Consider the following 24,758-nt stretch of genomic DNA (forward strand, 5'->3'; position numbering starts at 1 on the left):
CACTTGTAATGGCCTATTATAAGGAGACCTGGTGGCACCAATGAAGTCCAGGCAGTGTGGAAAATTACATTCCTCTTGGAGGAAGCTGGTCATCTTCTATCTTGGTGTGTTGTGGAGCATTACTATGTGAAGATGTGTTACATTTGTTCCTGCTGCATTTGTTCAATGATGTAAAGATGCATTGCTTTGCCTGCCTAAGGCACCTGATTGGTCTAATAATAAACTGAATGGCCAATAGCTTGGCAGTGGGGGACAGGTGGTGCCTGCTGGCAGAGAGAATAAGGAGGAAGAGGAGTCTAGGCTCGGGAGAGAGCAGAGAAAAAGGGAGAAAGAGATGAGAAAGAAAGACGCCCAGGACCAGCCACGCAGCCACCAACCAGACAGACATGGAGCAGGACATATAGGATGAAAGAAAGGTAAAAAGCCCTGAGGCAAAACATAAAAAGAAACAGGTTAATTGAAGTTAAAACAAAAAAAGCTAGCCAGAAACCAGCATAAGATAAGGCTGAGCATTCATAACTAATAAGTCTCTGTGTCATGATTTGGGAGCTGGTTGGTGGCCCAAAAGAAAGCCTGTTACATGGATGCCTTCCACTGATTAGATGAGACCCAGCTACCCCAGAGTGCCTCTGTCCTTCTAAAGACAGTCTGCTTTACCCAAAGTTCCCCAATTTAAAGATCAACCGGATCCCCAAAACACCCTTTCAGGAGGCACATGAAATGAAAACCACTTCAAACAATGCCTTTTAAAAACAACCACGGATAATGGGTCACCTGGGCAGCTCTGCCAAACTTCATCTCTGCCCATGCAATCTCTTCTACTCCAGTGGGCCTTCTGGGCTGGTCTTAGCCACTTGTCAGCTGAGCAAGTCTTACAGGAAGCAAAGAGATAACCAAGGGCCCTGAAGGGCCCAGCTCAGAATGACTGGCTAACACTAGACAGCAGCCAGCTAGTCAAAGGGGCAGAAGGTGGAAAATGGTTTTCTCTGTTCCCCGCCCCAGAGGGTAGGAGAGACCTGACACTGGCACCTGCTTCAGGTCTTCATCTGGGTGACTTTAACAGTCCTGGGAGAGGTGGCACAGGACAAAAGAAAGAAATCAAGCTTGAGCCTTGCCAGATCTGGGTTTGACTTAGGGATCACCACCCTCCCACCCACCCACACATCAGCACTTCATATGCACGGCTTGTGGGGGGGCTTCTTTCTAGCTACTGCCACCTCACTGGAGTACCCCTCAACAGACTTTCCTGTGTATGCTGCAGTCTGTATCATAGGCTGTGGAGGACAGACCTGGGCTGTGAACTTGGGCTCATAGATTCCAAAAGGATGGAAATGGAGCTCTGAGTCCACAAGAGCTCCGAGTCATTGCAAAGTCATTGGGAATGAGGGACAGTTTGGGAATTATGTCAAATGCTTGCCCTTTGTAGCCCAACTTTGTGTTCCAACAGTTTAAGACAGATGTTGCTGCACCAGGATACCTCTGTACCTATGGACACCCTTGTGTAGGTATGGCTTAAAAATTCTTTGCTGTTAACAGCATTTAAAAAAAAAAATCACTGAATGAAAGGGAGGAGAAGTGGAAACAGGGTTGAAAAAAAACTCATACTTCTTCATAAAAAGTGATTTTAAAAAATGATATGTGTATATGTATGCCTGCATGAGTTTATGTGTACTATGTGCATAAAGGTGCCTAAAGATGCCAGAAGGTGTTGGAGTCCCTGGAATGGAGATACAGGTAGTTGTGAGCCACCTGATGTGGGTGCTGGGAACTGAGCCCTGGTCCTGCGCAAGATCAGTAAGAGCTCTTATCCTCTGAGCCATCTCTCCACCCCCAAGACTCACACTTCCTACGTACACATCAAATAACCAAAAAATGAAAGAACCAAATAGGAGAGAATTTAAATTAAAGCCCAACTCCTACACACATAAATCATACCACAAATTCAATTTTCATGTGGCCTGGGTGTTCACTGAGAAGTTCAGTCCATACAATCTAGAAACAATTCTGCATGGTTAGGAGATATCCCCTAAAAACCTAGCTCTCCATCAACAATCCCAATCTCCTCTCATCTGATACACACATGCCATTATAAAATCCATTTGTATTTCTGGCTTCAGAAATTAAACTGTAAGTATGAATCAAAGTATACAATGAATTAGGGATTATCGCTTGTGGCACTCCATGTGAGCTGGGTGATGCCAGGCCATTTTAATTAAGAATCCCTTCTCAATAACAATTCAAGCAAACGAATAACATTAAGTCAACACTGAAGCAGTTGTAAGTAGGGGATTGGGGGGAATGATTGAGATATGTAGTTGTATTCCGGGTTCATGGTGCAGAGTTCACCTAAGCATTTCAAAGTGCATCTTCAGAGCGACTGGGAAGTCTAGGGCACTGACTTGGAGCTCTTTGGCATACCAAGAGATGCCTGCCAGAGGGGGTAAAGGAAATTTTTATTTTTTTCCCCTAGTCAGAGGACAAGAAAGGCCACTAAGGAATTCAGTGCTTTAAATATGAAGCTTTCTGAATGTTGACTTTGGAAGGGAATGGACTTGGCTATGGTGACTCAGTTATCAGTGCTTCTTGCCTCTCAGTCCTACAATTTATTGAACACCCACTCTGTGCCAGGTACATATGCCTGGCATTTTATTCTAAATGCCCAGGAGATGAATAACGTCACTATCTGCTGCTGAGGGAAAACATAGAAATGAAATATCTTGGCCAAGTTTGCATGCTTGGATCAGGACAGAGCTGGGATTGCCAGCCAATAGATCTGATTCCAGTGTCCTCATTCACACCGAGGTTACCCAGTGTGCCTAGGTCCCTGCCCCAGGGGACCGATTCTAGATACTTTCGATGCCACAAAGTAAAATCAGTGGAATATATTTGGAAGCTCAGGCATGCTATTCATTTTTGCAAAACATAGTCGTACCTGAGATTGTGTGTGTGTGTGTGTGTGTGTGTGTGTGTGTAGATGTATGGATGCATCTATTTATTTCCACATGTGGTCTGGCTATGCTGCCCGTCTGGCCTCAGACTGTGCAGCTTCAGGAGTGTTCTTCCTGACTCACCCTCTTGAGCTGGGACCACATGCAAGCTAGCTCAGTGAGGTATTTTGTGATTTTCGTTTGTTTTTCTGAAAAATTAACTTGTTTAAGTAATTTATCTTCTAGCTGAACATTTTTTTATTACTTTTTTTCTTTTTTGTGATTATAATATAATTACATCATTTCTCCCTTTCTTTTCCTCCCTCCCAAACCTCCCATGTACCCCTCCTTGCTCTCTTTCAAATTCAGGGCCTATTTTTTCATTTATTGTTGTTATATACATATAATATACATATATACATATACATACATATATACATATACACATACACATGCACACACACGCACACACACACACACACATATATATATATATATATATATATATATATATATATATATATATATATACCTAAATACAACCTGCCCCAACTGTCTAAAGCTACTTGTATGTGTTTTCAGGGATGACCAGTTGGAAAGAGAACAGCTATTGGTTATCCAATACCAAATGGTCAGTGAGGTTTTAGTCTAGTGATCTGTGAGTTTTGTCTTTAAGACAGAATGGGTGTGTGTGTGTGTGTGTGTGTGTGTGTGTGTCTGTACAGTCCTTTTATAAAATTTCCACAGATCCTCCGTGTGTCCTGAGTCAGCTACAGAAAGATGTGCCCATGACGGGCAGGGCTCCGTGGTAGTTGCAGTGCTTTCTCTAGCGAGATCCGTCAGTCCACTTGGGATTCCTGCTGTTCTCTATGCTTTATTTCCTAAAACTGACTCCACTGAAGTCAACGCCTAACTGAACCGTGTATGTACACTGACTTTTGTTGAGGATATGGAGAAGGGGTTTTCATTACAGACTCCCAGAGTGCTGGATGTCCTCGTTGGACATAATCTTGTTTGGCAATCTTGGCTGCCGGTCATCTGGTTTCTTCTTTCTCCTCGTCCTCTCCACCCCATTTCAAGGCTGGCAGGTCCTTGTTGGGAACCTTGAGTCGTGTTAATTTGAAACTTTCTGCCTTGCTAAAAGACTGTTGTTGTTCATGACCTGCCTGTTAAGAGGCTCCATTTGCTAGAGACAGGTGTTACCGGTGACCATAAATAAATAAACAAGTAGCCTGTGCTGGTCACGGTGGCTTTTGGTTGTAGTCTCAGGCATCTGGAAAGCTCAGTCAGTGATCACAGGAAGGGCTGGGGCTTTGCCAGGAGCAGTAGCACACACCTGTAATCAGGATACTTAGGAGGCAGAAAGCTGAGACACGAGGATTGCTGTATGTTCGAGGCAAGCCTGGTCTACACAGTGAGTTCCAAACAAGGGAAAAAACAAGACAACAGAGAGGTAGCTTGAGCCTAGGGGATGAGATCAGCCTGGGTAACACGCCCCCAGCTCAAAACAAACAAAGCAGTTCTGGTCTGATACAGAAGCAGGAAAACACACTTGCTTAAAACCCACTGTCCCCAGCTCTTCCTGCCTCCTCGTGTGTGTGTGTGTGTGTGTGTGTGTGTGTGTGTGTGTGTGTGTGTGTGTGTGTGTGTGTGTGTGACATTCCTATCAGGAGCAGTAAATCCCTCTCCTGTTTAGCTGCACTCAGAGATTGAGGGGGAAGAGAAGGTGAAGAGTCCAAACCTCCCTGAGCCAGGCTGTGCCCAAGCGCTTCTCAGCATGGGGACATGCTCACAGAAATAAGAGCCTCACCAAGTCAATGCCTTTCTGCTTGGAGACAAACTCCCAGAATACACACTGATGTCACTCTTCGCTTCTCATTAAAGCCACCAAGTCATAATAAACTCATTAAGGGGTAGGTTGCCCCCCCCACCCCCTCACCCCCGCTATTTTTGGTAACTGCTCAGAGGCAAGAGTGATATTTTTGTGTCCTTCATCGGGTCAAAATAATTGTATCAACTCCTAATCTCCCCTGATCTTTACCTTCTTAATAAATAGTCTTTGAGGCTGGAGAGATGGCTCAGTGGTTAACAGCACATATTGTTCCTGCGGAGAATCCAAGTGTGAGTTCCAGCATTCACACGAGGCTGCTCACAACTGTCTGTAACTCCAGCTCCAGGGCATCTGACAGCTATCTACCTCTCTGACCTCCTTATATAAACACACACACACACACACACACACACACACACACACACACACACACAGAGAGAGAGAGAGAGAGAGAGAGAGAGAGAGAGAGAGAGAGAGAGAGATACACAGGCATGTACACGTGTACATAAATAAATAATTTTAAAAAACCTAGTCATTTTAATAGAGGCTTCTCAACTCCCAGAGAAATCTTAATTTACATGTACAGTGAGACGTCTTCCTGACACTGTTTTCTGTTCATCTCCACACCATCTTGCATGTTTCCATTGGCTGTGTAGAGTATAACTTCACAAAATGACCTAGAACAGTACAAGGCACAGCAACATTGACTCAACTATACAGACCAAGCCAACCACAGGGGGAAAAATGCATTTATGCTACTGAATTAGCCAGCTTTCTCTTATTGTAAGAAAATACTGAAGTAATCACCGTATGAAGAGAAAAGGTCACAATGTTTTCTGCTGTGGCCCCTTTCCTTTCCTGATTTCCTATAGCTCTGATCTTGAACTCGGGTTTCCTGAGCTGTGGGATTACTGGTGGGGCTACCCACCTGGCTTGGCTCAGTTTTGAAGGTGTCGGTCAGTGCATGGTCGGTTGGACCATTGCTTGGGCCTGTGGTGAGGTAGCAGGAGCCCAGGGCAGAGCAAAATCCCTCACCTGACGGCCAGGATAGGAACGTGCGAGAAAGAGAGGTGTGGCCCCACTGGCTCCTTCAAGGAGATAGCCCTAGTTATTAAACTAAAACCCTTCCCCTGAGCTCAATCTCAAGGCTTCAACCTCCAACACATGGGCTGTTGGGAGCTTCAGGGCCAAGGCACAGCGGTTTTCCTAAAGTAAGCGGGTCAGTCAGCGTATCCTCCCACACACTAGACATCTTCATGGAAATATGGGGGAAATCTACATGCCAACAGCAGAAGAAAACCCATGCCAGCTCCAGAAAACAGCCAGAATACCAACTCCCTTTTATTTATAAACCATAACTAGCACCATTAGAGATACCTGAGAACATAGTACTGTAAAGTCTAAATTAAAAGAAAACTCGGCTCCAGGGAAAGCAAGTAATTCAGGGAATCGAGAAGCAACAAGAATAGCAAATGCTTAACATGTGAACTACAACCAATCATAACAATAACCAGTGTTGCTGAGCACGGACGGACTCTGGGCAACGTCCTGTCTCTCTCTGTGTGTGTGTGTGTGTATGTGTGTGTGTGTGTGTGTGTGTGTGTGTGTGTGTGTGTGTGTTTGACTTATTAACCAAAACAAAAACCTAATTATTGCCCTCAAATTGTAGGTGAAGAAATGAGCCCCAGAGAGGCTAAGTAAACTATCCAAAGTCCTGGAGCTCAAAAGAAGATGGTCCAGTTCTTACTGCAGGTTTATCTAGAACCAGAGCCTCTTTTAAGCTCCTATTCCACAATGGCTTAATTTTTGGTATGTGTATATGTGTATACACATTGTATGTGTTTGTATGTGTGTGTGCGTTGTGTGTGTATGTGTGTTTGTGTATGGTGTGTGTGTGTATGTGCATGTGGTGTGTGTGTATATGTGTATGTGGTGTGTGTGTGTGTGGTGTGTGTATATGTTTATGTGGGGTGTGTGTGTGTCTGTGTGTGATTGTGTGTGTGTGTGTGTGTGTGTGTATTTGTTTGTGGGGTGTGCGTGTGAAGGCCAAAGGTCGATGTCAGATGCTATGTTCTTCCTCAAGTTCTGCCCATCTTGGTCTCAGTTTTGTCTTCCAGTGGCCTGGACCTTGATGATTTATTTGTCTAGGCCCCAAGACCCAGAGGTCCACGAGTCTCAATCCATGCTTGGCTTTTCCATATGGGGTCTGGAGATAAAACTCAAGTCCTAAAGCTTGTTCACAAGTACTTTAGCAAATGTGCCATCTCCCAGCCCCCAGATTCTCACTGAGTTTAGGGCTCTTCTGTGTCCACATTAACATTTATCCTTAGGGATCCCCCCAAAGTCTCAAGTTCTCATGTAGAAGATTATCCAAGATCCACCCGAACTTACCTAGTCTGGGAAAGCTTGAACTGGATTCCCAACTCTACGTCTGTTTAGGGTAATTGTATTATGAGGCTGAAATCAGGCCCAGGAAGTGAAGATGTCTGGGAACTTCGTTCTGTAATAGTATGTCAACAGCAAAACGGACCATATCCAGATCCATCAGGAACAGACGATCTCTACCGTCAAGAGATGTGTCTAAGGCAACTTCCTTCAGATATGAGAATGTTGGCTATGTTGTCAAGCATGTAATTTAACACTGAAACTTGGGGGAAGGAAGGTTTGCGTAGCTAATTTTCATGGCAAAATGACCTAGACAAACTGGTTGTCTAGACAGCTACAGACCGGCTAAGTGAGGCCAAGGTGCAATTACTCAACTGAAATAATTCAGTGGAATTTTGCAAACACGACTTACAATTACTTTGAAATGTCTACCACAAAGATTAAATATGACTTGCTCCACATTAATGATATGAAAAACTAACACAATTATCCAGTTATTTCAACTCGTTTACATTTTTCCTGACATCTGGCCACAAGAGAATCTTGAGTGAGATGTTTAAGAAACGGAGGCAAAAACGTATTTGCATACACGAGTCTGTTGGGGAGGAAGTGCCTGCACTCGTGGGAACATGAGGCTCATTAGTTAGCCGGACTCTCCGCTTCACTCTAAAAGCATAATCCCTCGACCTAAGTGCTTTGTGTCAGCCCAGGCTCCTGGGACAAAAGGAGCTACTTCCTAGCATGTCACGTATGTGTTTGATCTTTCTTCCGCCACCAGGAAATAGCAACTTTATGACTATCTAAGACAGTTTCAAAGAAAAGGCTGGAAATGCAGATAAGTCTATGAAGAATCATCATAAACTTTGACGGACAGTGAAGAGTCTGGAAGACAATGGAGCATGTCCGGAAGGTGGCTACTCAGAGCAGGGGCCAGTCAAGTGTCCTCAAGAACCCACTCTCATCCTAGGTGGGCGCCCACTCTTTTAATTCCCGAATTCAGGAGGCTGAGGCGGAGGATCACAAATTTCAGGCCAGTCTAGACCCCATTGGGAGGTTAAAGTTGTGGGTGAAACTGTCAAAAACAAACACACAAATAGTAATATAAGACACGTTATCCTAAACAGAAAGGAAGCTAATAAACGGCCCAATCAACATCTCCAAGAAAACATTTGAAACCTTAAAAAATTAACAACAACGACAACAAGCCAGGTGGGTGTGGTGCCTTTAATCCCAACACTGGGGAGACAGAACCAGGTGGATCTCTGTGAGTTCCAGGCCAGCCTGGTCTACAGAGAGAGATCCAGGACAGGCTCCAAAGTTACACAGAAAAACCCTGTCTCAAAAATCTGGAAAAAGAAAAAAGGAAGAATTGAAGGAGAAAGAAAAGAAACAAGTTTCCATGGGGAAACAAATTTTATTTTATTTTGTTTTTTGGACAGTCTTACTATGTAAGTCTGATCCTCCTTCCAAGTGCTGAGATTAAAGTCCTGAGCCACCACACCAGGCTTTTAACTGGTTTAGTATCTTTTATCTCTTTAATCTCTATGTGTACTGTGGAATTACTTTTTAAATCTGTTGAATAAAATTATGTTAAGACAGGGAAATTCTAAAATACTAAAAAACTTCTCCCCAAATTGTAGCTTTAATATTTGATTGTATCCCAAACCAGCTGTGAAATGATTTTGACATTTACTGAGAAAATAGGCACTTGTTCTGAAAAAAACAACAACAACAACAAATATTATGGAAACAAATCCAGCCTTTAAACTCTCCGTAAAAGCAGTGTATGTATTTGTCTTTACTATACTACAGGAAACGAATATATTTTATTTGCTTTTTTTTTTTTTTTTTTTTTTTGGTTTTTCGAGATAGGGTTTCTCTGTGTAGCTTTGCGCCTTTCCTGGAACTCACTTGGTAGTCCAGGCTGGCCTCGAACTCACAGAGATCCGCCTGCCTCTGCCTCCCAAGTGCTGGGATTAAAGGCGTGCGCCACACCGCCCGGCTTTATTTGCTTTTTATAAAACGTTTAAACTTCTTTTCCTGAGAAATGGCTCAGTAGTTAAGAGAACACGCTGCTCTTGCAGAAGGCCGGAGTTCAGTTCTCACCAGCGCTTTGGCTGGCTCACAATTGCCTGTTATCCAGCTCCAGGAGACCCAACCTCCTCATCTGGCCTCAACAGGCACCTGCACTCAGGGGCAGACGCCCAAGCATATAAAGAAATACAAATAAGTCTTAAAGTTGCATGTAAACTTCATGGTGGTGCCCTGAGATGGCTAGCCCAGCTATTGGGAGAACATCTCACGTTAGGAAACTACATTCTAGGAGTTAAAACAAAACAAAACAAAAAAACCAACCAAAGTGTAAACCAGAAGGTCACTCTGGGATCCTATTGTGAAGACACCACAGAAAAAAAGGGGAGAAATATAGAGATTGAGAGAGAAAACAGAGATGTTTCCTGGAAGCATCAGAGAACGCAAAGACTAATTGGATGTCTAATGATTTCAAACCACCACATGTGACCAGAAGTGGCAGGTGGGAAGACTCGTCTCTCTGGAAATGCAAACTGTCCCTGTAGAAGACTAATAACGAGGGTGATGTGTGACAAAAAGAGAAGGAAAGGCCTAATAAATCTCTCACACTGATCTGAAGGGGGCTTGCTGGAGTCCATTATCAAAACGAAGTCACCTCAGGCTCTCAGGGGTCAGTGGGCATACTTCAAAAATACATGAGTACGTAGCATGCCCACCTTTATTTATATTAATATACAGAACATTAAGTGAATTTTACAAAGTATATAATGCATTTATACCTTATATATTATTTCCTTGCTTACAAAAATATATCTACAATCTACTTCATGTTAGAATATTGATACTATGCATAGAAAAAACAAATATTATGACTACGGATTAAAGATCTTAATGTAGAACATTTCTTAAATCAATGGAAGAACATGAACCGAGAAAAAAAAGACAATTTCCTTTTATAAATAGCTGTGGATTAGAGTCCAACAATGGCTAACTCTGCTATTGCTGTGTTTTGAAAGCCAAGATGATGACTGTATTGAAAAATGGGGACGAGAAAAATCAATGGATTATAGCTTCAATGGAGCTCACGACAGTGCTGATTATAGAACACAAATGGGTTGCATAATAGTAAAATAACTATAAACCGGGTATGGATTTAAGCCTATGTGAAGGCCATTCTTAACTGCATTGTGTCTTTAGAAAACATGCATTGAAATTACAACAGCAAATTAAATCTATTCGACCGCAAAATTTAATACATAAGACATTGCATTTTTTTTTAATGATCTGGAAGAGGGAGTAAATAGCATTGTTAATGAAATTTGCAGATGTTACTAAATTAGAAGGTGTTAAAACAACAGTGTGGACAGCGTCTTAATGCACGTGCTCCTTATCAAGTTAGAGAAGGGCCAATGATGGCCGGAAAAGGGCAATTGCAACTTCACGAAAATATTAGTTGGGTAAATTTCAACATGAGGAAGAATAATATGTAAAAAGTATAGAGAAAATGAATTTAACATTTGACTGGAATGTTTTGACCTTGAAAGCCGGTATGGTATATGTAAATTGGCAGCAATCTGGTCCAGGTTGTGACGGGAGCAATCATTCCTTACGTCCTGCATGGAAGCAGATCAGAGGACCTATGCTGATTACTTGTGTTCTTTTTTTGGGGGAGTGAATGAAACAAAACAAAACAAAAACACAGAGATCAGGCTTATCGGTGAAACATAAATGCAGATAAAAGAGAAATGAATTGGTTTTGGTGATAGGTAATGATGAACCAGCTTGTCTCCATTTTAGGCTTAAAAAATATCTTCTAGTAAAGACAAACTAGGTTCATTTCTGTTTATGATTAAATCTGTTTCTCAAGGATTGGGCTACACCCTACCTGTAACCTTAACTACAAATGATTCTGTACTACCTGTTCCAGAAAATGGCAATCATGTCTTTGTTTCAAAAAATATAACCACCTTGCAAACCTACCTTTGTTTCAAAAGGTTGTTATGACTACCTTGTTATGACCACCTCGAAATCCGGTCTCTGTAACTTGTTATGTTTATGTTCTGCTCCTATAACGTGCCTATTTTGCCTGCCGAGTCTCCCATTTGGAAACTCCCTACCCCTGAGTTATAAAAACCTTGTGTTCCTCACGTCCAATGCTGATCTCTTGAACCCCATCTTAGGGGAAGGCAGCCTGTGTATAAGAATAAAAAAGCTTGATTTAGTTAATTGCTTGTTTCAATTAATTTGGCCATGATGATTTGGGTTGGTGGTCTTTCTCCTTGCACCTTTGAGATTAACAGTATCATTTAATGATGTATATAATCAAAAAAGGCCATGAGGTTGGGTGTGGTTGGCTCAGATCTATAATCTCAGCACCCATTAGTACTGTGGTCAGGTCAGCCTGGGCTACCTAGTGAGTTTCAGGCCAACTTGACCTAACAAACAAGACTCTTTCTCAAAAAGAAAGAAATGCATCAACAATGTATAGACACCTGAAAACTTAATATAAGGTTATTGATATCACTTGATTTATGCATAATTAGTAAATGGGATTAACTATTTCCTTATGGAATAGAATTACTGATTTTTTTGGAACAGATGTTTCTCCCCACCCAATGGAAAACATGACTCCAAATCCAAGAAACTGGTAATAAGACTTAATGTTATATGAGATTATATCATTTGACTTCTTACAATACCTAGAAATTTGAATCTGAGAATCTTTTTTTTTTTTTTTTTTTGGTTTTTCGAGACAGGGTTTCTCTGCGTAGCTTTGCGCCTTTCCTGGAGCTCCCTTGGTAGCCCATACTGGCCTCAAACTCACAGAGATCCACCTGGCTCTGCCTCCTGAGTGCTGGGATTAAAGGCGTGCGCCACCACTGCCCGGTAAGAATCTTTTTTATCCACGATAACAAGGGATTTTTTTTTCCTGAAAGATACAGAAGGTGTGGAAAAATAATAGTGGGTCTTAGCAGCTTGCCTACAGCTAAAATACAGTGTCTTAGCAGCTCATCCGAGGCTAAGATGCAGGCATCTGGGGATGGAACCTCTCAGCTCTTCATGTCTATTGCACCTCTTGGCACAGAAGTCTCCATTGCAGAAACTTGACTGTTTTCACTGCACTTTGGGTTTAGATCATTCTATTCTGCGTTCTGCCCTCTAGATTTCAATAGCATTCTTTGTAAACAGAGTTTTCTAGCACCACACCCGTGATGGAAGCAGAGCATGTTTGGTTGCCTGGTGCACTGATGAAGGTGAGAATTGATATGGAAAGATGCCAAGTCGGTGAAAATGATGGGGGTGGGGGACAGTGGTAGAGGAGTTGAAGGTGATGAGTAGACCTGAGAAGGGCATGAGTAGATATGTACTACCCCCCCCACCTCCACCCACCCCCCACCCCCACCCACCCCCCACCCCTGCCCCGGGGGTGTGTGGATTGTTTCACTTTCTTGACTAACTCAATAATGTCGCAGGTTCACATGTAGGAAGATAGTCTTGTTTTGTTTTGTTTGAGACGGGGTTTCTCTGTGTAGCCCTGGCCGCCCTGGAACTCACTCTGTATGTAGACCAGGCTAGCCTCACACTCACAGAGATCCAACTGCCTCTGCTCCCTGAGTGCTGGGATTAGAGAAGTGCACCACCACCACCTCGCTGGAAGATACTCTCAGCAGAAGTCTGGGAGTCTGTTCCTGAACCATTATAATGAGAAACTGTTGTATTCACATTGTGAAACATCCTTCCCGAATGGACGTTCAGTCCTTTACAGTTAGGCCACTTAGTTGGGGAACTTAATTTTAGTAAATAACACCAAGAAAACTTAAAGTCTTGCAGGAAAAAGTTGAAGGCAGGGAATATATGGATTTTTCCCACTGCTTATACACAAAATCCTTCAGGTATACACACAATAAACCACTTTATTTTTCGCAATGGCAGCACCCTTTGGGAAAGAGTTGTGTCAGTGACAAATGCCACTGAACCAGTGATTCTCCGTTGTCCTGACGCTGTGGCCCTTTAATACAGTTCCTCATGTCATGGTGACCCCCCCCCAACCATAACATTATTTTCTTTGCTACCTCCTAACTGTCATTTTGCTACTGCTATGAATCGTAATGAAAATATCTGTGTCTGTTCTGATGGTCTTAGGTGACCTCTGTGAAAGGGTCATTGGACCCCCAAAGGGGTCCCAGCCCACAGGTTGAGAACCACTGTTCGAAACTCATCACTTTATCAGACATTTCTAAAAGTACATTTCCTCTAATGTACAGTGCAATAGAAAGGACGTGAAAGGAATGGGAATAGAAAGGAAACACAAGATCAGACCGATGATGTGTCCTTCGGAACTCAGCTTGACTTATGAGCTGTGTGATGTTGAGCAAATTGTGTAGCATCACTTGAGCTTTCAGCTCCCAGTTTAGGGATTAAATACAATTAACAATCCATGTATTTGCAAAACTTCTAGTAATTTGCCTAACAGAATTAATGATCATGCATTGTTCACTTCCATCCGTCTCTATCTCTAATCGCTAAAGATGGAAATAATTGAATCATAAACCCAATTGTAATTCATTTTCTTTTCCTCATTAAATATCTGAGTGCTTTCAAATACTGCCTCTCATCAGTTGGGGTGGGTACAGGGCCCAGACACTATAGTGATATCCACGGATCTTGCTTTTAAGGTTCATGAAGAGCGGGTAATGACGGGCCTGTAAATTATTAAATGATTAGATTATGGAGTAAAACCCCAGTATAAAATATTATGAGAACCCACCGGGAAGGGGAATATCACGAATCCACAGAAGAGTGGGAAAGGCCTTGAGGAAGCAAAGGCTTTAGCTGGTCCTTAAAGACAGGGGTCCAGAGAAGGGAAACGGCACAGTTTAGAGATCAGAAGCGCGTGGTTCAGCCTGATGCAGGGATGAAGCTCATGAAAAGACAGATAATTTTGGGGCAGGGAACTTTGGGTTAGGTGACTGAAGGTTTTGAAAGTGCCATGAGGAACTTGCACCTGATGTAGTGAGACATCCATACAGGTACTCAAAGGTTTTTGAAGTGTTTGTTCGGTTTTGAGACAAGGTCTTACATGTACCCCAAGCTGGTGTCAAACCCGTAACTCCCGAGTCCTGGGATTAGCCTGTGCCACCACGCCCAGCATGGTGGGTTTTGAAATCATGGGGTCTTGAAATGATTATTTTTAAAAATTATTTTTATTATCGTAAGTTATATGTATGTGTCTGTGCACATGAGTGCAGATACCCACAGAGCATAGGGTTCTCAGATGCCCCTGGAGCTGGAGTTACAGATGGCTGTGAGCTGCCTGATGGGGTGTTGGGAACTGAAATGTACTTCTTCTGGAAGAGAAGTACATGTATTTAACCACTGAGCCATCTCCCTAGCTCCTGAAGTGATTCTTCTATCAAACATGTTGGCTGTTCCTTCTAGACTCATGTTCCTCTGTCACTAAATGTGCATGTCACCTAGGTCTTCATTTGAGCTGCTAAGGAGGCTGAATGGGCAGATGCGAGAGAGGAATCCAGCAGTCCACCCAGGGAAACGCTTCCATCAGAATGGTGTCTCAGTGCTGGGGCTTAACTTCCCACTCTTAGAGCAACTCATTATATTGTGTTGTCAATAGCTAAAACGTCTGTCTAATTTATAAAATCATGTCAGGAACTCTGTCAAAGGTCCTACTGAAATCGAGCTGCACCACCCTTCCTGGTGCCAGTAAAGAAAAACTAGGCACTTCCTGGTTTCAATGAGTGTGCACTGGTGTTCACACACACGGTATAGCATTTAGTAATGACCCTAGGATTCCAGCAGGAAACCATAGCAAGTCATACCTTTTAGGAGGAGATGATCAGTTTCTTACCATAAGGTAAGGCGAGGGGGACCTGAAGATGGCAAGGCTTGATGCTGGAAGGCTGCGACAAACTCGGCTTTAGATCTTGGATTTGAAGGGCTGGCATGGCACACATCAGCAAAGAGTGATCCTGAGTAAGACTGAAGAGTCCAGTAAGTGGGGCTCTATCATCCCACACGACCACGAGGTAGCAAAGTATGGGATTAAATAAGTATGGCATTGCATTCCACAAGTTCTAATGTCTAGCAAAGTACTTTCTTCCCCTACTCCAGGGAGCTAGGACATTGTCCTGAGACAGAGGTTGAGCAACTAACTCCTTCCCACTTAGAGAGCATCCTTAGACTCTACAGCATCAACCGCAGCCCTTACAGGGGTTCGGCTAAGACTATTTTGACGGTGCAGAGTTCCTAGAGGGTACATGTGTGTGGTGCAATGTATTAAATGCAGAGGCAGAGTGAGAATCCATGTCTTCTACTTAAGCCAGGCATTAAGGAGATTTTCCAAAACAGAAGAGGGGGCGGGAGGGAGGGAGTAGGGAGATGCTCTTCTGATTTTTGAAGATGTTTGGACAATGGTTACTTTTCATTTTGTTTTGGTTTTTGAGATGAGGTCTTATTCTATAGCCTAGGCTGGCTGAACCTCACAAGCGTCGTCTTGCCCTAGCCTCCCAGATACTGGGGTTCCTGTTGTGAGCCGCTGCATCTGGCTGCTTTTCATCAAAATCCATTATACAGGGCTGAAAGATGGCGCAGCAGATAAAGGTGTTTGCTCCCAACCCATGGTGGAAGGGAGAAGCATCTCCAGAGTGTCGTCTTCTGCAGACAGTGACGTAGGCGTCCTTTCCAGTTTGAAGGTAATGACTACACTTACCTCCTGGGGTGTTTGGTTGTATGCCTTAATTTCCTAGGAACTCACAATTGTACAGCAGGTGAAGCACTGGCCTTTGGAGACCAGTTGGGTAATTCTTAGGTGTGATGCTGTGATTCAGACCTCTAAGTTTCTCAATCTGAGATGAAGGACTAAGATGGCTAGAGAAAATGCCCCAGACTAGCCTGTGCTGTAGCTGTTACCACTTCGAGGGGCCGAGGGGATAAGAATGGCTTCCTTCCTTCTAAGTCACCTGCTTGCTCTTCCTCTGATAGCGCACTTCCAGGATTCCTATTTAAGGAGAGGTTAGGGGAAACAACCCATTGAATAAGGGGTTCGGTAACATTTTTGTTAAGGTGTATTTAACACACACACACACACACACACACACACACACACACACACACACATACACACACCACACTTAGAATGCATGCTTGTTTTTGAGGGTGTTCTTGGTTATAAGAGGGTGCTAAGGACTTCCAAACCCTCCCACTGCCGAGAGGACATCTATTTTTAGTGTGGAAGCCTTTGAAGTGAAGGAATAGCAAGGTTTGATAGGGTTTTGGCCAGGACTCTTTTGCTATTGTCGTTTGCATTTGTAAATCTATATTCTGCCCAATGAGGATTAATCAAAAAATAAACTTGCAAGAAGATTTTTTTTTTAAGTTTGAAAAAGCCGAATAAGTGGTAAGAGTAAGCACAGGGGCAGACTATATTAGCTCTGGGGTCTAAAGCTAATCGATAGAGCCCACGAGGAAACAGGCAATTAGGTCAAAGAAAAACCAAAGGTTGAAGCCGTGGGGCTGGAGAGATGGCTCCGTGGGTAGAGCACTGGCTGCTCTTGCAGTGGGCCCTGGTTCAATTCCCAGCACCCACAGGGTGGCTCCCACCCATCTGTAACTCTAGTTCCAATGAACCGGACCCCCTCTTCTGACCTCTATAGACACCGGGTGCACATATGGTGCACATACATCCATGCAGGCGAGACTCGTACACACAAAACAAAAGCAAATCTTAAAGAGAGGTTGAGGCGAGCAATTTATCACAGAATCATTGTGCTTTTATTGCAGTCACGGTCAGCTCAATAGGATATAAGGTGTGGCCTCGAGGAACTTGCAACATAAACAGGAAGACAGGGGGATGTCTGAGATGTTCCTTCAAGTATGGTTTCGAAACTATTGTGTAGAGTTTATTGTTCCTGTTGGTTACTCTCTGAGCCTAATTACGGAAGGAAAATAGAAGGAAGAAAAAGAGGATGAGGAGGAGAGATAATTAGATTAAAACACAGAGGCTTTTCAACTACCCGCTCCCAGTAATGTGTGGACGGCTGGCTGGCAGGCAAGCTGGAGCCGAACACCTTATTATGTTGGTGAGGAAGAAACTGAGGTCTGTCCAGCTGAGGGTCCCACCTGATGACCCCGAGGACCAACGGCAAGGCCAGGCTCTCTGATTGCCAGGCCAGAGTCACAACACAATCAAGCACTTGAATAATGCTAAAGTACAGTGTGCTCACAGTGTACCGAGGAGCCCAGCACCCAGTTTTTGAGTAGACAGGCGGCTTCTATAATTGTTTGATCACCTACAACAGATTTTTTTTTAGCATGACAGTTTCCCTCCGTCTTCTCAGTTACCAAGACGTAAGTTATTAATCTCAAATCCTTAGTCCTTGTAATGACAGACCAGGAGGGCTCTTTAAAATTGTTAATTTATGTATACCCACGCTTCCACATTCATATGCTAAACATAAATGAACGGTTTTCAAATTTTCTATTTCTCCTTTGGCCTCTCTCTTCTGATTTCCGTTTCCCGTTTCATCTCTACCTGTTTTTCCTCTCATGACTTCAAAACTCATCAGGAAGCCAGTTTCCTCTCCACAGATTTCTATTTCTGTCAATGACACCATCATTCTTCCAGTCACCCAGGTCTCAAATCCTGGCATCACCGCTTTCTTCTTTGCCAATCGAATGGGTCACCAATTTCTGTGGCCTCTTTCTGAAACATGCCTCTCATTTCCAATTTCCTTTAAAAAAAAAAAAATTCCATGCTGTACCTTCTAACTCAGGTCCTCACAGTCCTATCTGTAAGCAGGAAGTGACAATACCTACCATTTATCCTGTTTCCATTTGTAGGGAACTCTCCAAATCACCACGAAAATGAATGGGGGACGGGGTCGGGGGAAGAATGTGGCTTACAGTCTTAAGGCTTGTAAGCCACGTGCTCCATTATAAAGCAATGCCCTAAAACACAAACACCCATTTTACTCCATTTCAACTTTCCCCGTCCTCCAGGTGTGTGCATGACTCAATTCTAATTCAGAAAAACGTCTCCCCCACGTTTGCGGCCTCTTCTCTCTTTCCTCTCCAGTTCCGTCCTCTCCAGTCAATTTCTTTTCTTCCTAAAGCCCTGTGACACTGTTTTGTTTTTCTTCTCCCACACTTGCCATGGACTCTGTCACCTCAGTGTGAAATCGCAGGCACTTTATCTTAAAGTCACCAACCAGAGCAGCAGGGCCGTGACTCCTCCTCAAAATCCCCAAAGTACCTGTTGATGGTGCCAACTGAGGCACCTGCAACCCTGTCTCCATAGACGTCGACTCCCCTCTTGGGTCCCCTTCCCAGCCAGCGCATCAGGTCCCGCGCGGGGCATGCAGCCCCTGGGGTCTCCGTGACCCCGCGCCCGGGCCTTCCCGCTGGGCGCCGGGCCGGGCGTGCCGGGAGGCTGGGCGCCGGGCGGCGGTTCCGCGCCTGGAGGTAGGTGGTGCTGTTGCCGCGACGTCTTCCTCATTGGCGCCGCGCGGAGAGGCGGAATGTTCAACTCCTGACTCCGGCGGAAGCGTGGGAGCAGCGCGGGCCGCCGTCCCCGACCCCCGCCGCCGCTCGCACCCGGCCCGGGAGCAAGGTAGGGGCCGCGGGGGACCTGGGAAGCGGGAGGGAGCACCACCCTGGAGGATCGACGGGGCCCGGGCCTGCGGGGACCCGGCAGCGCGGGTGCGCGAGGCCCGGGGCTCGGCGGGCGGCTGGCCTCGGCCCGTGCCCGGTGCCCTGGAGCCCCGCTGCCCCCTGCCGCTGAGCCGAGTGCGGCTTGGGCAAGTCCGGGGCAGTCCCGTGGGGCACTCGGTGCCCGGAAGAGCCGGGCCTGGCACAGCCCCCGGCGATCTCGGGGAGCCTGCGGCGGCTGCCCTTCCCGAGCACCTTTTCCTTCCAGGGGAGTACGCGCGGGTGCGGTGGGCACGGGGACCCACACCCGGCTCGGCGGTGAGTGCCCCCCGGCCGCAGCCCCGCCTCGCCCCGCGCGTGACAGCCCTCAGAAAAACTTAATTCTAAACTGCCCAGATGACATGGGACTGCCTGAAAAACAATGGCACGTCATTGTTGGGTTGCTCAAAATGTATGTTTCTCATGCGCCCGGAGATCCTGCATAAGCACTGTTTATGGAGAGCATAATTACTATTTTTGTTAGTTTCGTTAATAGTGAAAGCACACCATTTGGTGGCCCGCTCCAGCGATTTCATAATAAGCAGCCTTCATTAATAATGCGTATGAGAACGGTCTTTCCAGAATGGGTTGAGGATATCTGAGTTCAGACTGTTGTTCAAGTGTCAACCAACTGCCAGGATTTAGTGGATCCAAACCTACCAAAATATTTAACGATAAAAATAAACAAATGATTCAAGACCAGACTTCTTTGTGTAGGCCTGTCTCTACAGTGCCATTTCATTTTTTTTTCTTTTAATCAAAAGAAAAAAAAAAGTGACGGCTACATTTTAATTATGGCTTTGGTCATTTGTAGAGTCTTTGTTTTAGATTTCTGCTACAATAGTGAGAGATTTGGGAGATTGTAAATGAACATGAATTTAGCTTGTTTGGAAAGAGAATTAAGACAGAGGAAAAGCGGTCTTTTTGGAGCACTGTGTCGTGTTTATTTTCATCTTTTACAATATAATTTCTGCAAGTGCTTTTGGGGATTATTTTGAAGTTTTTTTTTTTTAACTGAAGAATGTGCAAGTCAAAAGTTTAAGTGGGAAACATTTTGTTGTCTAGGAAATAAGCGGATGATTGATCGTTTAAAAGTTTTTTTTTTGGGGGGGGGTCGTGATACATAAGAACACATTAAGGGAAGTAATAACCAAATATTAAGCACACAGATTTAGATCTAAAAATGGATGGTCAAAGATCTTGGGAACTGAGGGACCTTCTTGCCAAATAAGGAAACTTGGCAAGCTGCAGTGTGTATTTTAAGTCGGTGCAGAGTGAGCGCGATTGGCAATACTTTGGCTCAGTGCCTATCTGGGCTAAGCAGTGCCACTGAGTCTGATAGGGGCGCGGAGCTATGCACAGGCGTTACGAAGGGTGTGGGGTGAACAGCTGGATCATCCGAGGAGACACTGGAGAAAAGAGGTCAGACGAAGCTCGCAGTGTGCCCAGCGGAACGGCCAGTGGAGTTTAGAGCTTGACACACTCGGAGAAGCGTCAGTGAGTTCTTCTGTTAAGCTGGGAAAAGGAGTTTGTGGTGATACAGTATAGCTGGACTGAGAGAGCCTCTGTACCCTCAGATGTTGGGAGTCAAAGTTGGGATCATTTGTTTTCCATTTTATTCTGCCCAGGACAGATCGACAAGGGGCGGGGCCTGGTCCATCTAAATATAATAGCAACAAGAGACACCTTCCATCGGACTGTGGGGAAGATTTAGGCTACTTCCTTTGTGGCTGTTAACTTTGGCCCACTACGCATAAATAAGCATCGTTCCAGCTGTATCCAAAGTTGTTACCTATGCAGGGAAGACAGCCATCCATGCCAGAGCCTGATGGTTTGGCTGGTACTACAGGGGCTTTTGTGTCAGACCCTCCTAGAGACAGCTGAAGCATTGGGTACACCAGGAGGTAAAAAAAAAAAAAAAAAATCCCCACCCACTAAAACACTGTGAGAACCAGGAGCCACAAATCGGATACTTAACCCATTGACACCATTGCTAATAGAAAACCAAAGCCTCAAATATGTGGATAGGAAGCAATCTAGTCATTACCCTAATAAGAAATGAGTCAGTTTATAGAAAAAAAAAAAAAAAAAAAAGGACCATTAGGAGGCAGGAAATGCTGAGGTGGAAGAAAAGGAGGGGACCCACGTGGAATCCCAGTGGTGTCATATGAAAATGAGGCTTGGCCAGCCCATCACACCCTTGGGAGACAGTGATAGCTGCTTCCTGGGGAGAGGTCTATGAGACAGCATGTGGAAATGCTTGGGCTCGTCCCTGAAGTCCCCGAGGCTCCAGCGACCGGGACTGAGTGCAGAGAGGGCTTTCCCACATTTCTCAAGCTGTGCATAACTCTGCTCTCCCTCCCAGGCAAGGCTTGCCCACAGTGTTTTGCCCTGATCCTTTCGTACTAAATGTATATGCTGAGAGTGGATGGAATTTTCCTACCCGATCCTCTTTGTATACAACGGTTTCCCAAGTGACTCTGTAATATTGTCTGTTGGGAATGAATTTGAAGATTAATACACTTAAGTATGTATAGGAAGAGCTTGGAAGTTAGGGGAACATGGGAAGGCTATGACTGAGAAGCCAGAGCTAAGATCACTTGGAACCATTCATAGGGCTCGTTTTAAGTAGCTCCTGTCTTCAGGGTCCCAGCTCAGGACTCCACACAGGAAGCACTAAAGGAGAAGGAACACATTTATCTCTAGGCCATGGAGTAAATATTTGCTATCAAAATACCCTACTGTGAAGGAGAGTGTGTCCCTTTGAGGATCTGCAGATACACCCATAAGCACCTCCAATGTGGGCAAACGTTTGCTTTAAAGTCTTGCATTTAACCTTAAAAATCCACATGGACTTTCCACACTTGTCTTCCTCAACTGAGCAAACCAATCTAAACAGACACATTCATTCCTCCACATCTGAAAGTCGGATGAGTGCTGTGGGACTCACCCACCTTCTCTGCCTATGTGGGAATAGACACATGGGAAGATGGCGTTGGCCCTGTTAAGGTTTGTAGCCCAGCCTGATGGAGGAGGGAATGTGACTCCATTTTGCTAGGGACAGAATTGAATTAGTTCATCATCCCAAGAATCTGTATGGCCTGTGCTTATCCTGATGGTCCCACGAAGGAAAGAGCCCTTTGCTTTGGGGATGGGAGAGAAGAGTTCAAGATGGACATTAGAATGCAGACCTCTCCAGCTATGCAAGATGAATTTCAAGAGTGTGGCCCAAGAACTTCCATTATTTCCATCGAAGATACGGATTCCTGAACACCGCCCCTCCATGTTTACCGTCAGGTGCGTCTCCTAGTAGAGGGAGGTGGTCTATTGTGCAAGCCTGGTTCGTCACTGTGCCAGTGAGGCTGAAGGAGACCTTAGAGACACATCCATTCTTAGCTCGCTGATACAGGATCTCCACTCCATGCCTCCCCCTCCTCCTGTTGAACACTCAGAGATGTGTCACTCACTGCCCAGAGGGCGGAAGAGTTTCTTGTGGCTCGAGTCACCAGCGATTGTGGCATTTGTACCCACAGATCATTTTTACCTCTCAGTCAGCAAAGGATAATGCAGGTCTTGCTCTGGACTGATTTGAATAGCCCCGGGTCTGTCTTAGCCTTCATCTTCCTTCAGATGACCCGGTTCTGACCCGCATATGGACCCACGTTAGGAAGCATTCCTTCTAGGTAACCAGTCTGAGGTTGCACCTTGTTTGTCGGAAGCCAGGCTGCTTGGGTATTTCCCATTTGACAGGGACAGTGCTGGAGTAGAGAACTATACAGCAAATCCCCACGATGAGTGGGAGGCTGGATTAGGAAGTGGGCCTCTTACGCAGACGAGCACCACCCCCAGGCACCTGTGCGTGCTTCTAGACAGCCCCAGAAATATGCCCTCTCGGTGTTCCCCATCTTTACTCAGGGACAGTCCCATCTCCTCTCTTTCCACGAGAGCCCCTCCAGTGGCCTGGGACGTGGATGTGCTTACCTTTTGTTTCCTAGTTGGGCTTTTTCTGACACAGACTCATTTCTCACAGCGTCTCTCCACCAACCACTTCCCTGCTTCTTATTTATTTTATTTCTGCTAACAGCATTTCTGGCAAGGAAGCATGCCATGGGAGTTGATTTCTATTTATTGGGATATTAATGGATGAATAAGAATGTTTCGTTTAACTAGCTTGTTTTTATTTTAACCTTTGCTCCGACTGAAGAATTATATTACTTATATGGTAAAGCACAGATAGAGACGGGAATCGTCTCCTCAGCTACCACGCCGGAAGAAGTCCTGTTTCCTGGGCTCAGCCTATTTTATGTGAGCGCTGCTTTTCTGGAAGCACTTTAGAAGAAAATAGCAAAGTAGACACACTTCTAGTTAGTTTTATTCATAGACCTACTTTTGCAGCTTTTATCGTTAATGATTTTTTTTTTTTAAAGAAAGACACAGAGCAGTCTGTTCAGGAATTGCTTCTTTAAAATCTCTGACCCTGACATTATGAAGAAATACATCAAACCAAAGATTTCCCCGTTCTTTAAAAAAGATTCGCCCTTAGAAGAACACAGGACAGTAATTCCAAACAGCGTTGTAAAGCACGTGGCAATAAGCGGTTTTGATTCATGTACTTACTGAACTGTATGAAGAAACACCCTTCAGAGCCAGGCTGAGGGCTGCTTTTGAGACGTCATCTTTAAGGTTTTTTTATTTTTTATTGTGTGTGTATGTGTATGTTTGGACATGTCAATGCTTGGAGGTCAGAGGACAAGTGTGGGAGTCAGTTCTCCTCTTCTGCCACGTGGGCTCCTGGGATCAAACTCAGGCTTGCTTGCAAGTGCTCCTACCTGCTGAGCCGTCTTGCTGATGCAAGAATCCTTTCTTCTCCTCTCCCTCCCCTCCCCTCCCTTCCGTGCATATGTGTGGTGTATTCATATGTGTGTGTGTGCTTGCGCATGGGCAAGTGCATGCAGAGCCAAAGGAAGATGTTGGGTGTCTTCTATCTCTCTTTGCCTTATTTTTTGAGACAAGGTTTCTCACTGAATCTGAAGCTTGACATTTTGGCTAGACTGGCTGGCTAGTGAGCTCCCAGAATCCACTTGTCTCTGCCCCCAACCCCAGCACTGGGATTAAAGGCATGCATTGCCATGCGTGACTTTTATATAGGTGCCAGGGATTTGAACCCAGATCCTTTTGCTTGCACAGCAAGTGATCTTATCCACTGAGCCATCTCTTCAGCTCAAGAAATCTCTTTAAAAGTTTATCTTGATCACGATGACGCAAATTAGTTTTTCTTCTTATGTTGTGCCAGAAATAAACTTATAACTACTTTTGTGAAGAATGACAAAAGGGAAGTATAAATTATGGATGGAAAAAGAGGAAGTATGTGTATTAAAAATAATGGGTCCATATATCCAAAGAGAAAAATCCAGAGAAATTCCAGACTCTATTTGTAGAGTTAATTTAATTTCTTCATTACAACGTGGAGGTATTTGATAAAGCAGGTTATAGTTTTGTTGAATCAGGCACCCATGTGGTTTGAGTAGCTAAGGTCAGAAAGTGAGTACTGTAATTGAATAAATATGCCCTACAAATACTAGTACCTAAAAGGGCAAAGGAAAAAAAATCTTCTGGTAACTTAAATAGGATTCATCTCTATGAAAAACAGTTTGAAAGGAAAAAAAATATATAATTATAGCTAGGCATGTTGGTGTACATCTTTAACTTTGGCACTTGGGAAGCTGAGGCAGGGGGATCAAGGTTCAAGTTCAAGTTCAAGGCCGGCCTGGACAACATAGTGAGACCTTGTCTGCGAAGTAAATAAATAATCCTTGCTAGTAAGATAGGTTTTGCACAAGGACTCAACCTCCAAAGGGAGAGCAGACAAAAGGGTGAGAAGA

General features: G+C 44.4%; 2 protein-coding genes across 3 annotated transcripts in view; one reads left to right on the forward strand and one right to left on the reverse strand.

Moving 5' to 3' along the window:
• Positions 1–17,728: 17,728 nt before the first annotated feature.
• LOC102906978 (uncharacterized) lies at positions 17,729–22,161 on the reverse strand. The gene is made up of 3 exons (XM_076568399.1): positions 22,068–22,161; positions 18,443–19,203; positions 17,729–17,921 (listed from the first exon to the last, which is right to left on the reverse strand). Exons 1-3 carry the CDS (start codon positions 22,159–22,161, stop codon positions 17,871–17,873), a joined length of 906 nt encoding a protein of 301 aa, XP_076424514.1. The 3' UTR covers positions 17,729–17,870.
• Map3k20 (mitogen-activated protein kinase kinase kinase 20) overlaps positions 18,660–24,758 on the forward strand; it is a 162,930-nt gene continuing 156,831 nt past the window's right edge. For both annotated transcript variants that reach the window (XM_015987992.3, XM_006972428.4), the window contains exon 1: positions 18,660–18,799. The gene's annotated coding sequence lies outside the window, so the exon portion shown is untranslated. The remainder of the gene's footprint in view (positions 18,800–24,758) is intronic.

The sequence above is a fragment of the Peromyscus maniculatus genome, chromosome 4 (assembly GCF_049852395.1).
Source record: "Peromyscus maniculatus bairdii isolate BWxNUB_F1_BW_parent chromosome 4, HU_Pman_BW_mat_3.1, whole genome shotgun sequence".
NCBI lineage: Eukaryota > Metazoa > Chordata > Mammalia > Rodentia > Cricetidae > Peromyscus > Peromyscus maniculatus.